Genomic DNA, 14,424 nt, shown 5'->3' on the forward strand with positions numbered 1-14,424 from the left:
CGGGCCAATCACAACACACTGGATAGCTGGCCAATCACAGCACACCTCACTTTTTCAGACCAATGAGTTTTGTAAAAATCGACGCATTTCAGAAAGGCGGGACATAGAGGAGAAACAATAATGTACAGTATGTGGAAAATAATGTGTTTTTTTAACCTTAAACCGCATAAACACAGTTCATTACACCAAATACACAAAATAATGTTCTTTTTAGCAGCATCATATGACCCTTTTAATAAATTTTCTTTGGCGTTCCAACTTCCCCGGCTGTAGAATTATCCTTTTTCATTTGAGTAGAATCCTATAATCCGTGACCCAACGTTTGCTTGATCCTTCTAGTACGTTCACTTTGAATATTCTTTTGACATAATATAGCGGCTACTCTGTCATTGCTAAAAGTCGCTGAGAGGCTAAAACAGGAACTCGATGCATGGGGAGGCAAAAATGCTCTTAGTTGTTCTTTATTGCACAGATATTTCTTGATATTATAAAGTTTTTGTGTTGTACTGGTCAACAAAGAATACGTCATCCCTGCTCAACCCCTCTTCATCATCTCTAATTGAACAGGTGATTGATATTCCCATTCCCACTTGACCCTCCACCACGATTACAACATAAGCAGAATACATGAACTCTTTCATCTACACAGGCATAACTGAAATGTTCTACAAATTGATTAAAGTATAGTTCTGTTATAGCATTTCACTGATCTTTATTTTAATTTATTATAATTGATTATGTTTTCTAGATTTGAAAGTGTGTGTTCATGTGTGTCACGTTAATTTAATGTTGAATTTATTTTTTGTACTTTTTAATATACTATTTTAGAATGCTGAAAAAATAGCTTCATAACAAACTAATAGTGTACTGGTAATGCATTTCTAAAGAGATTAAATGCTATTGGAAATGTTCTAGAAACACATTAAAGTGAAGCTTAAAATATAATCTAACTGTACTTCAAGAAGTATAAAAGTGTATTTTAAATAATTTAAAGAAGTAAAATTAAATTACAATTAAATTATGCATTGCAATTAGCTTAAAATTGATCTTAAGCGTATCTTAAAGAGCACTTAAAGGGATACTCCAGCCCAAAATGAAAATGTCATTAATCACTTACCCCCACGTCTTCGGAACACAATTTAAGATAATTTGAATGAAAACCGGGAGGCTTGTGACTGTTACATTGACTGCCAAGTAAATTACACTGTCAAGGTCCAGAAAAGTATGAAAAGCATCGTCAGAATAGTCCATCTGCCATCAGTGGTTCAATCTGAATTTTATAAAGTGACGAGAATACTTTTTGTACGCGAAGAAAACTAAAATAACGACTTTATTCAACAATTCGTCTCCTCTGTGTCTCTCCGCATCACTGTAGCGCCATTTTGGAGAACATCCACTGAACGCAAGCAGCGTACGCTCTTCTGTGTCAGCTGCGACACAAGGATACGTTTTCTACGTGTATTTACACTTTGATTTGAACAAAAACAGCACATCCGTGTGGCGCGGCTGACACAGAAGAGCGTACGAATTGTTGAATAAAGTCGTTATTTTTGTTTTCTTCGCATATAAAAAGTATTCTCGTCATTTTATAAAATTCAGATTAAACCACTGATGGCAGATGGACTATTCTGACGATGCTTATCATACTTTTCTGGACCTTGACAGTATAATTTACTTGGCAGCCAATGTAACAGTCACAAGCCTCCCGGTTTTCATCCAAAATATCCTAAATTGTGTTCCGAAGACGAACAAAGCTTTTACGGGTTTGGAATGACATGGGGGTACGTGATTAAAGACAAAATTTAAATTTTGGGGTGGAGTATCCCTTTAGCATAAGTTGTTCCAAAACAACACATTTATTATGCACTTAGTATAGTATAATAAAGATATAAGTGCATCGATTTTAGTACAACTTAAGTGTATTTTTTTTACCTGGGTCAAGAAAAGTGAAGACAACAACATTTACAAACATTCATAGTATACACAAACAAAACAAATAAAAACAAACTAAAAATAACCACTAGACACAGGTAGATTGAAAAAAGTTGAGATAGGACCGAAGGATCTACCACTCATTGGTGAGAGTCAAAAAGGAGGTACAGTCAGTGAATAAAGGTGCAGCAGTTCAGAGAGATGATGGGGAGCAAGACCATGAACAGTTTAAATGTTAACTGGGGATTTTTATGAATGCACTACAGGTAACGCAGATTATACAATATACAATATGCAGCAATACACGCATGTAACGAGTCAAGAGGAAGAGCAGGTCATCAGCATAAGACTGCTACAACGGATAATGTGACCAGAGATGGGCAGTATTTTAATCAAATGTATTTAAAATACGTGTTTCGGGTCTTTCAACATCATACACCCTCGCCCAGGTGACCCAGCCAGGGGTGATCAGTCCCCGACTTGTGTCTAGGTAGCTTGTGTAGTCCATGGATCACCCCTTTTGATCCACAGCCATCTTGATGCATTCTCTGTTGCTAGAAGTCCCCCCCCCCCGCTTAGTTCCTGCTCCTTTGTGGTTTCTCTCCCACCTTAACAAATGTAATTGCGTGCTGTACTGACTGCTGGTGCTTGCTGAGAGAGATTCCGGTGTTGATGGTTCCAGCAACTATCCTTAGCACCTGGTCGTGGCGCCACCGATAACGTCTCTCTCCCAGTGCCTTAGGGCAACAGCTTAATATGTGCTCCACGGATCCTCTTTTTTGGCACAGGAGGCATGCAGGGGTGTCTTTCAGGTCCCATGAGAAGAGCATGGTTGGACTGTGGAGGACATCGTAGACTGATTGGATAAGGAACTGGATCTGATATTCCTCCACTTTCCACAACTCAGTCCACAAGATCTTTCAGTCCATTGCTTGTTCCCATCTAGTCCATGCCCCTTGTTGTCACATCCCCACCATCCAACTGATGCGTCTTTCCTCCACCCCTGCACGGATTTCTTCTTGGACCAGTTGACGCCTGTCCTTTCCCCGGGCCTTATCATACCAAGGTTTCTGGTAACAGCCAAGCCCTGCACGTCCTGACGCCACTGTCCCCACCAGCACACTGTGCCGCAGCCGTGCTTCAGCCTGGTCGACTGCCTCCTGGGCCCTCCACTTCCTACCTGTCCTCACCTCAATGCCAGCTGAGGAAACTTTGGAGTCATTGGATTCTCTGTACAGCAGTACCTCACTTGCTCGGGAAACCATGGACTCCTCCGACAGGCCACTGAAGGGGAGTTGTAGCTTGTTCTTCCTTCCGTATAGGGCTATGCTGGTGATACTGTGTGGAAGACCCAACTACCTATGTAGAGAGTGGCTGATCTTCCTCTCAAAGCCCTCAACAGTGGTTAGGGGGACATCGTAGACTAGCAGTGGCCAGAGGAGTCGCGGCAGAATGCCATGCTGGTAAATCCAGGCTTTGAACTTTTCCTGACTTGTCCACTGCAGCAATCCAGGTGTGCAACTCCTTCCCAGTTTCATGAAGTGTGGCTGTGTCCATAAGTGTGCTGTACTTTTCCCAGGCTCCTAACTGGCTTCTTGGTGATTGATGGAATTTGCACTCCTCCGAGGGAGAAACGGAACTTGTCGGTTACATTTCCCTTCCTCACCACAAGGGATCGGGACTTGGCTAGCTTAAAGTCCATTCGGGCCCAATTATGAGGCGTTCAAGTCCTTGGAGGATCCATCTGCGGCCTGGTACAGATGTTGTGGTTACCATCAGATCGTCCATAAACGCTCTGATAGGGGGCTGTCGCACACCTGACCAGGTAAGTGGGCCTCTGCATTCCATCTCTGCTGACTTAACTGCATATTCATAGCTAAGGCGAACTAGATCACAGAGATAGTGCACCCTGTGATTATTCATTTCTCCAGCCTATAAAATGCAAATGCTATTGATCCAGAGGTGACTCTCAAATTAATGCAACTATAATAGTTCAAAAGGAGGTCCCTGATTTTATCTGGAATGTGATGTTGGATCAGTGAGGTTTCCACCAGCTTGTGCGGGATTAACCCTTAAGCATTGGCAAGGTCGAGCCACAGCACTGCCAGGTCCCCGTCACCTTCTCGAGCCTCCCGGATTAACTGGGTGATAACTCCTGTGTGCTCCATGCAGCCTGGCACTTTCGGGATCCCACCTTTCTGAACAGTGGTGTCAATGTACTCATTCTGCAGGAGAAACTCCGTCATGCATTGAGCAACGAAACTGAAAAAACTCTTCCCCTCCACGCTGAGGAGTGAGATGACCCTGAACTGCTCGATGTTACTTGAGTTCTCCTCCTTCGGAATCCAGACACCCTCTGCATGTCTCCACTGCTGTTCCACTTTTCCCCTCCTCCAGATGACTTTGATGATTTTCCATAGGCGCTGAAAGAGTTTGGGACACCTCTTGTAGACCGCGTAGGGCCACTTGGACCTGGTGCTGAGTTTGTCCTAGCTGCTTTGACAACCTCCTGAACCTCTCTCAAGGTTGGGTCCTTGAGGTTAAATGCCACACTGGGTTCCGGTGGGGTTATCAACTAGAGCCCGACCAATATATCGTTTAGCCGATGCTATTGGCCGATATGAACCTGTCGCCGATATATCGTTATCGGCGAATATGCCGCCGATATGAAATTTTTTTTTTTACAGAACATATAACGCAGATTAAATGCTTCTGAATGGTGTAATTACTTCACTTGTCCAGCAGAGCACGCTCCATTGTTTGCTACTGGTGACCCAGGTCAGTGTAGTGTAGAGATGCGTGGATGAGTTCAAACTTCACTGGAGATGTGCCCACTGCTTCAGATTATCCGCCCGCCACCTATCTGCACCTATATTTGATCGTCACATTACAATGATTCTAATTTTTAGTTTTGCATGATGATATGATGAGATGATATGATCATATGATGATATGATGGCTCATTTTTAACAGCAGATTCAGTGACGTTAGAAACTAGCGCTGACATGCGCATCACGGCACGTCTCCACTGTGGCGCATTAAAGCCTGTGTTACGGCCACCGGAGCTGATCGCCGTTGAACTGGTGTTTATACCGGCCGCACTGCGGCCCAGAACTCATGCTTACCTCGTCGGTCACATAACATACAGCGGCACGTGTCCGGTGTATGTTGTCTACACTGGATGCAGTAAACTGATGCCTTGTTCTATTTATGATATGCTGACACAAAGTTCAAATGATTTTCAATGGTCACTTTGTCGCGTCCTGTTGCGGCGCGGACACGGTGTCAGCATAGTTTGTCAGTACCAACAGTAACGTAGCAGATTGAAAGGTTAGTATCTTTCTGCAGTCCAATAGATGGTGGTTTGAGTCGGTTGAATGGTGATTTAACCCTATGTTGTCACCTAGTTGGAGAGACTCAATGCTAACTTAATAAACAACAATGTCCCCGTTTTTTACTCTCACAATGAGCTTATCATGTTCGTTTACTACATTAGTAGGGCCCTATGATTTCTGCGATGCAGGAAACATGAACGGAATCACGGAATCCAGTCATAAAACTGGAATTTACTGTAAAACGCGGAATTTCATGGAATTTGTCTTATTTTTGATGAATAAATAAAACACAGGTCAGTACACATATATATATATATAGACTGTGTCTGTGAATATTAAACTGCAAAAAGACGATTTAAATACGAATATTCTGCATGTTCATTTGATTACCAGAAAATACACAACACAGAGTTTGTGGGAAAAAAAATATTATTAATTATTATTATTTATTCATTTTAGATGTTTACATTTGGAAAAGCTGTGCTTCCTGCATAAACCTGCCCCTGTTGTTTTGGCAGTATCTTGTTTGCCCGACACAGTTACCTTGTTTAATTTCTTAATTCAAGTTATATATATTTTGTTCTATTTGTGTTATTTAAGTTGTTTATAATAAGTGAATTGAAGTTTACTGTTAAGTGCACTGATGCCAGACTCATTTTGAATAATAAAGTTTATTGTTAAATTGTTAAATACCCTGCCTCCACTACATAGGCCTATGTTTGTCACATCATTATTAAGTGTTTGATCACCACATTTGAGTTATCATTGCAAAAAATGTGTTTATGTATATACAGTATATTCTGTTTATGTAGGCTATATACTGTATTCTATATAAAGTACCAGTCAAAAGTTTGGACACACGAATGGGAAGTGTCCAAACTTTTGTCTATACTGTACTATAATATAGCCTACACATAAAGAATATTGGCCGATATATCGGTATCTGTCTTTTTTTACTCCCTAATATGGGTATCAGCCCCCAAAAAACCCATATCGGTCGGGCTCTATTATCAACTTCCTACACAGTCCAAGTTCCTGATCCTTCAGTACCTGAAGTGGGTGTGTCAGATATAGGGAGACATACAAAATGTGCAGTACTGGGTGTACTTCATGGAGAAGTTTGAGAACCACTGCTCTAGTGAACACTCACTCATGTGCGTTGCGTTGACGTGCGAGTCTTCTATCGCGTGAACAACACAAATGCGTTGTGATACTCTTGTGAACGCACAATGCAGATCAATATTTTCATAAATAAAGTTGTAAATTATGTTTACAACGATGGAAACTATTATAACAGTGTAATTTTAATGAACCTCATCTGTCCACATGATGTCGGTAAATCATATTGGCTGTCGCGTTCTCACATTAGGCTACTATGGATTGTGTGTAAGAGCATGAGCAAGTTACTGGCCACAGCTCACTTAACAGCCACTAGTGTCGCTAATAACAAGGGTTTCTGAATTCTACATAGAGCCCTTTAACAGCTAGATATCAGTATTTTTAGGAGTTAATCTGTACTGTTGACAGTGAAATAGCTTGAGGCATCCACTTGAGTAGGACTAGGCGGTACGACAATACAGTTTTGCTGGACTCCTTAAAGAATAGGTTGTTTATAAGTTGGAGGGGGAAAGCTCTTCACTTTCTCTTAAGTGGCCCTGTCTCTTGCACTTCAATTGATGTTTGTATTTTCAAAAGGTTTGTATTTTCAAATTACAAATTATTTGTATTTTAATTAAATACATTTCTCACACCAGTATTTTGTATTTTAATTAAATACATTTGGTGAGCAAGTATTTGTAACAAAATACTTTTTTTGTATTTGTGCCCATCTCTGAATGTGACCAATGGGTAACCTATAAATATGGTAGCCTACAGAACGGGACTTTGAGGGACACCTTGAGTGAGAGGACTTAAGATCTGAAGTCATGAACAGCAATGAATAATTGTCTGTCAGTGAGGTAAACCCATTTAAACCATTACGGGAAACTACGGTTTTTTTTTTTTAAGTATCATTATTATAAGATAGTTTCTCACTATTTAGGGATTTTTTTCTGATGATGATGATTATTATTATTATTTTTATTATTATTATTAGAAATGTTCAATATAATGAGGTAGCCTATTAGGCTAAGTCATACCTTTTAGAAAGGTTCTCATTATTCTTTCTTTCTCAGCTGTGGCGTAAACGGGCTTCCATAGTCGGGGGAGGGCCAGTGGGAAGAATAGTCATCTCCTGAGGAAACGCCGCAGATACAAGATAACACAGTTAAACGTAACGTTGTGGTCATGTGAAAGAAATACTTGCGTTTAGAAGGAAATGTGCGCGAATTAAGTCATCTGGAGTTTGTATGGACGAACTTGTCAGAAGACGTAAAAAAACTTTCTCTCGATTCTATACGAATAACTTAAACGAAGGGTTAAAATCCGCTTTGAGGAATTTGTAATCTGCAACCAATATCACCGTGAACAGACAATTGCAAAGGATTACTTTGAAATTCTAGCCTGAAGACATTTGGCAATCAATGTAATGATTAAATTGATAAACAGTTTTAGCATTGTGTTTAACGTTTAATACAAATGATGGAATCAAGATGCGTTGTTTCTTTGCTCATTCTCCTGACTGGACACTTCGTCATGATAAGTGCTCAAGGGAAGGAGCAACTTTCCACGGGGCTCGTGTCTCGAACCCTGAAATCTGCACTTGGTAAAGGCAGTGTGGTCAATGAGTCCATGCCTCGACGACCACGAGTTTTGCCGCCTATGTGCACAGGTCCCACAGAAATAAGAGATACTTTCAAGTATATTAACACCGTGGTTTCATGCATTGTGTTTGTAGTTGGGATAATCGGAAACTCTACGCTGCTCAGAATCATTTATAAAAATAAATGCATGCGGAACGGTCCTAATATCCTCATTGCAAGTCTGGCGCTTGGGGACCTTTTGCATATTGTCACAGACATTCCCATTAACGTCTACAAGGTAAGCACAGTTTGCATGACAGCTTTTATTTAATCTTTCATTTAAAAAATATATGGCTTTTATAACCATTTATACTTTTTATATTTACACATTTATACTTCTTTTATGACCTTAAAAATAAACAGATAAATGAAAAGTAAACATGATATTTTATGCCATATTTTATTCTGTTTCCTTTGTTGCAAATTTAACAAGCGGTAGTTTTGGAATCTGACAAACAGGTCTTCACTGGCATTTAATAAGCATTTGAGGGAGTCCTGAGACACTGCCAAGATATCTTACCCTTTTGCTGGGTTAAATTATTATTTGCCTTTTAAAAGACAAATATATTAAATCTGAAAGTTGCAGTGAGATCCAACTATAAGAATGTAAATTAATATAAAGTTTATATCAGGTTTTATATCAAACATTTAAGAAATAATTTTAAGGTTCACTCATATTTTCTCTTATAGTGTTGTGACCTAGCTTTTATCTGAACTCTTCATGAAGTATATCAAGTGAATGCATGTACATGAGAACACAGGACAGGACAATTATTTGGTTAAGCTCATCAGAGCATCCATGATCTGACTCTATGAAACTACAAAACAACTTTTTTAACACACTAGGCAGCCCCTCAGCCTCTCAAACACTGTGCACCTAAAACAGGTTTCGTGAAATCCTGTAGTCATAAGAGCTCCTTAGGAAATATTTAACTGAATGTTTTTTTCCCCCTGTAATTTTCTGTTCTGTTCCTGTGTAATTTTGGCTCTTGTTGACCCAAAAGTACCTGTCTTTCAGCTTCTGGCTGAAGATTGGCCATTTGGTGTTGGACTTTGCAAAATGGTTCCCTTTATACAAAAGACATCAGTTGGCATCACAGTGCTGAGTTTGTGTGCACTGAGCATAGACAGGTATCTGTATTTTGTTGTATTTGTTTGCTCTTAGTACCTCAATATCTAGTAACACCATTTAATCTGGAATCTGGCACTGACTTTGTCCCAAAGGTTTCGAGCAGTGGCATCGTGGAACCGCATCAAAGGCATCGGCGTCCCTAAATGGACAGCCATTGAAATCATTCTGATATGGGTGCTGTCCATTATACTTGCAGTGCCAGAGGCCATTGCCTTTGACATGATCACAATGGACTACAAAGGAGAGCAACTTAGGATTTGCTTGCTCCACCCTATGCAGAAAAACAAGTTCATGCAGGTCAGTTTGCATTTGAACAGTAAAGAGGCTCCATGTTGTTGTGTTTGTGCATGTCATACAATATTTGGATCAACAAAATTTTAGCCAGGATACATAATAACTGGATTATTTAAGTTGCCTTACTATAGGTTAATAATGATCTTTGTTCAATTCCAGTTTTATAAGTCGGCCAAAGATTGGTGGCTTTTCAGTTTCTACTTCTGCATGCCGCTGATGTGTACTGCTATCTTCTACACTCTCATGACCTGTGAAATGCTTCGAAAGAAGAATGGGGTCCAAATTGTACTTAGTGATCACCTAAAACAGGTCAGAGCATTCTGTCCTTCATTACTTTTTACTGAATATTCTTTCAAGACAGACCATACACTCCCTACACAAGTTTATTAATACTCTGGAGATGGTTTACTTGTCATGATGTCTTAATTGCACTAAAACTGTCAAAAAAAATAATAATTCAGCAACTGACATGATTGTGCCCTACAGAGGCGTGAGGTGGCTAAAACCGTGTTCTGTCTGGTGCTAGTCTTTGCACTGTGCTGGCTTCCTCTGCACCTCAGTCGTATTCTTAAGCTTACCATTTATGATGAAAGGGACCCCAACCGCTGCGAGCTTCTGAGGTAAGAACACATCATCTATCTTCTCGTTAAAACACTATAATGTTCTTCTAAATAGTTAAATTCGACTTTTGAAGGACAAGAGTTCCGGCATGTAGTCTAATCTCTATCGTTTTGTTAAATCACAGTCTTAATAATAATGAAACTGTTTGTGTGTTTGTTTACCTGTAGTTTCTTCCTGGTTCTTGATTATATCGGGATCAACATGGCATCAGTGAACTCCTGCATAAACCCGATCGCTTTGTATATGGTTAGCAAGCGCTTCAAGAGCTGCTTCAGAGTAAGAACAGACTGACAGATAATGATGGACTGCTATGATGTAAAAATTTACAAAATAAATATAGTAAATTAACGTTTTTTTTTATTTATTTACTAAATAATGTATAGATAGATGCTTCCATTTATATGATGTTGTCAGTGAAAACAAGAATAATTAATTTTATGTCTTTGCACTGTAATGAAAGTCCCTGCATATGATAATAAAAATGTTTAATACTTAGGACCACTTCACACAGAATACATTTTTTGCATTCTACTGCCTAATTTTTAAGGCATTACTCAACTTATTTTTCTTGCAAGTGTGAACTATTGGGCATATCTGTTTTAATTCCTGCTGTAGTGTACATTAAAATATTCTGTATCCTCCTCTGTTCCCTTCCAGTCATGTCTGTGTTGCTGGTGCCTTCCTCCTGAAATGTTAGCCATGGATGACAAGCAGTCCTGCATGAAGCTAAAGGTGACAGAGCGAGGATCTGATCAAAGCAATAGCCGTGCCTCCAACAAATACACTTCAGCTTAGGCACTGATCTGCATACAGGTATTGGTGGCCAACAACATGCATTTAACATTTAGCTAATGCCATTAAACCTAACTCTGTGTCAGCTGGAGGTATACTCATTACAAGAATTGCTATGATAGGTATTAAGAAGGCTCAGTTTATATTCACTCCTGACTGGCATACATGTATTGGTCAACACCAGTTGTTTTTAAATGTGCTATATAAATACATTTGCATTGTATTGTATTATATTTTATGTAGTGTTAGGAACTACTTCAAATTTGATTTAACATTGACATCCACAATTCTTAAAGGGGTCATAGGATACTACATGCACTTTTACAAGTTGTTTGAACTGAAATGTGTGTTGGCAGTGTGTGTACAAAACCACCCTATAATGATAAAAATCCATCCAGTGTTTTTTTTTAAATCTGGTTAAATGTTTTCCCCTTTCTCAAATCGAGCCGATCTCAGATGCCTGTCTGTGTGACGTCATACAGACAGGCCCCTCCCACGATAGTTTGATTGACAGTAGCGTTTCAGCACAGACTGGACTGGTGTCTTACCTCAGACCCACCCTGAGTGAGCTGTTATCAGTCCACCATTGTTTCACCGCTGGAGCAGATGTAGACAAGAATGACTCCTAAGCGATTGAGGTTTTCTGTTGTTGGATGTAATAATGAACATAGCAGTCGTCATTTACTCCCGACATCTGAGCCACTGAACTCACAGTGGATTAAATTTGTTTCTGAAGGGAATGCGCCCCCGATCTACATAAATGCGTCTGTTTGCTCGAATCATTCATGATCCAGCCTCATCTACAGAAGAAGTGAGTATAATGTTTTGTAATGAATCTTTGCAAATCGCCTTTCCTAACAATGTGCTAATTAGCAAGTTTCACGATGAATGCGGCTAAAGTAAACAGTCTCTCTGAGAGCAGCTCGGAAGAGAGGGGCAGGGTCAGCAGACCTCATTAACATTTAAAGGAAAATGCTACAAAAACGGCTTGATCTGAAAAGAGCTATTTTTGACAGGGTGAAAAAGGTGTTTTTTACATTACCATTGAGAAAGTTGGTAACACTTTACATGAAGGGGTGTGCATAAGACTGACATGACACCTTCGTAATCATGACATGACACATGTCATGAATATGAAGGAGGTTTTATGCATGTTTATGACAACTGTCATTAAGAGCGAATGGCACTTAATGACAGTTGTCATAAACATGCATAAAAACCCTTCATATTCATGACATGTGTCATGTCATGATTATGTAGGTGTCATGTCATGATTATGAAGGTGTCATGTCAGTCTTATGCACACCCCTTCAAGTAAAGTGTAACCAGAAATTTTAACCAAACTATGTTACAGACTTTTCATTAAGACCCCAAAGAATCATATCAACTTGTGGAATATGGGCATCCTATGACCCCTTTAACATTATGATAATGTTCTAGAAGCTCTGGTAAGGTTAAAAAAGTCCAATTCAACTGAATGATTTAACAATGATTAAACGTCTCAGCACGGGCCACATGTCACACTATCTTAAAAACGCTCACAGGATTTGTCCAACTCTCCATACATTCATATTTCAGGAATTGTGGTGTAAATATTCGACCAAAATCAAAAGTGACTTCACGTGCTCTCTATAGTACCCTGTACATTTAAAGCAGGGGTTTTCAAACCACTCCTGGAGCACCTCCAGCACTGCACATTTATTATGTCTCCCTTATTGGACACCCAATTCAGTCTCTACTAATGAGCTGATGAGTTGTATTAGGTGTGTTAAATCAGACATACAAAATGTGCAGTGATGGGGGTGCTCCAGGACTGGTTTGAAAACTCCTGATTTAAAGAATTTCCAAATGTAATAAAGCAACTGATTGTAAGAACAATGCTAGGTTTGTTTTGGTGTACATATATGGAGTTGCCCTGCAGCATAGTTCAAGTCAACAACCTTATTTCAATAGCTCTTTTATGCCAGAAAATACATGAACCCCAAAATAGAAGAGTATATTTCTTATGTGTTTATTATTATTATTACTACTACTACTACTATTGGCTTTGAGATGTTATACTTTTTTGATTGTTATTTGTTTTGGGGGGGTTCGGTCATGTGATATGGTTTCATAATTCATTATGTATCTTTAAGGATAGTGTGTTTGTCAATGTTGCACATGCTTGCAAACTTATACTGCGATTATTTCATCTGTCTAGTAGAAGATTATTAATCTTCCACATGACTCAAGGCTTCAGATATTTTACTAATCATTTAATTCTGTGTTATAATTCCTTCTGACTCAGTTTTTTGTAGTTCTTTTTAATAATATTTATAGATTTCTTTGTTGTCCATCTGTTATGTAAGACCTTTTATCTTGAATGTGTTGCAAAAAGCTTATTTTAAGACAATAAAAACATTTACACCATGTTTACACCATTTCCAGTTAATTGTGGTAAAGTATCTGTTGTTAATATTAGTTAATACAATAACATGAACTAACAATGAGCAATATATTGTATATAGCATTTGCTAATCAATAATAATGTTAGTAATAGAAAATACTGTTGTTCATTGTTTATTCATATTAGTTCACAGTGCAACAGTGTTAACAGATACAACTTTTAAGCATAAATCTTGCTGAATATATTTATATTCAGATTTCCACACAACTTGCATGGATGTTTGGTTAACTTCTTAATTACATTTTACTTTAGAAGACAAGATCTCATATTTGTACTGGAGGATTCACTTATTAGATTGGACAACCTCATTTTAAGTCTTGTCCTTTTTTATGCTGTATTTTATATTTAGTTGTTGCATTCTCGGTGTCTGCTGGTCATATGTGGTATTAAGTAAATAGTCTAATGTTTCAGATAAAGTAAAGAGTTAAACTTGAACTTTTTCTTGATAGGTCATTTTAATTTTCCTAATTTTTCTTATGTTACCAATGTAAACCAAACACGACAACATCAGAAATGTAGGAATGAACCTAAAAGACAGTAGTAGGTTTGTGAATAGCCTCCTCTTAAACAAGATCACATGATTCATGAGCATGACTAAAGGACATCATGTGAGATGTTTTGAGGAAACTGCTTTCTCTCATGACCATCTCTCCCGTCTTTAAATGATCATAATGCATGACAAATTATGCCATGAAAGAGTCTCTGTTTAATTTCCAACAGGATTCCTCCTCCTGCAGTCACTGTGAAATCTACAACAACAGCACCTCTGAATCATCACATGAGAGATTCCAAGCTGAATAAAGGCCTCCTGTAGTGAATCCATGGGTTTTTGTAAGAAAAATATCCATATTTCAGACGTAATAAACTTTTCTCTCACTTCCGTTATCTGTCGTACGCGTATACGTATGCGCAGCACGCGCGCCTCTGAGATATGAGAGTCAATCCTCCAACATTTTTCTTTGCAAATCCTCTGTTTGTAATTCTAATTCATGACCGGCGTTTTGTTGCCAACCACCATTAAACATTAAGAAGAAGTAGTCAATAATCACGCAACACCAACTTCTTACGTCATCTGCCGGAACGGCTTCCGCGTATGACAGATAACAGAAATTAGAGAAAGGTGTTTATTAC

The 14,424-nt window shown here is 38.9% G+C and overlaps 1 protein-coding gene and 1 pseudogene across 2 annotated transcripts; one reads left to right on the forward strand and one right to left on the reverse strand.

Moving 5' to 3' along the window:
- Positions 1-2,507: 2,507 nt before the first annotated feature.
- LOC107566647 (uncharacterized) lies at positions 2,508-6,595 on the reverse strand (annotated as a pseudogene).
- A 913-nt stretch (positions 6,596-7,508) lies between these two features.
- On the forward strand, positions 7,509-14,058 carry ednrba (endothelin receptor Ba). Of its 2 annotated transcripts, XM_016252161.1 has the most exons (8): positions 7,509-8,246; positions 9,027-9,139; positions 9,233-9,437; positions 9,594-9,743; positions 9,921-10,054; positions 10,223-10,331; positions 10,713-10,868; positions 14,014-14,058. In XM_016252161.1, exons 1-7 carry the CDS (start codon positions 7,845-7,847, stop codon positions 10,848-10,850), a joined length of 1,251 nt encoding a protein of 416 aa, XP_016107647.1. In that variant the 5' UTR covers positions 7,509-7,844; the 3' UTR covers positions 10,851-10,868; positions 14,014-14,058. The 2 variants fall into 2 exon arrangements, with proteins under 2 accessions (XP_016107647.1, XP_016107646.1); XM_016252160.1 differs by lacking the exon at positions 14,014-14,058 and having other exon boundaries at positions 10,713-11,191.
- Positions 14,059-14,424: the final 366 nt, after the last annotated feature.

The sequence above is a fragment of the Sinocyclocheilus grahami genome, unplaced genomic scaffold (assembly GCF_001515645.1).
Source record: "Sinocyclocheilus grahami isolate Dianchi unplaced genomic scaffold, SAMN03320097.WGS_v1.1 scaffold1090.1, whole genome shotgun sequence".
In the NCBI taxonomy this organism is placed as follows: domain Eukaryota; kingdom Metazoa; phylum Chordata; class Actinopteri; order Cypriniformes; family Cyprinidae; genus Sinocyclocheilus; species Sinocyclocheilus grahami.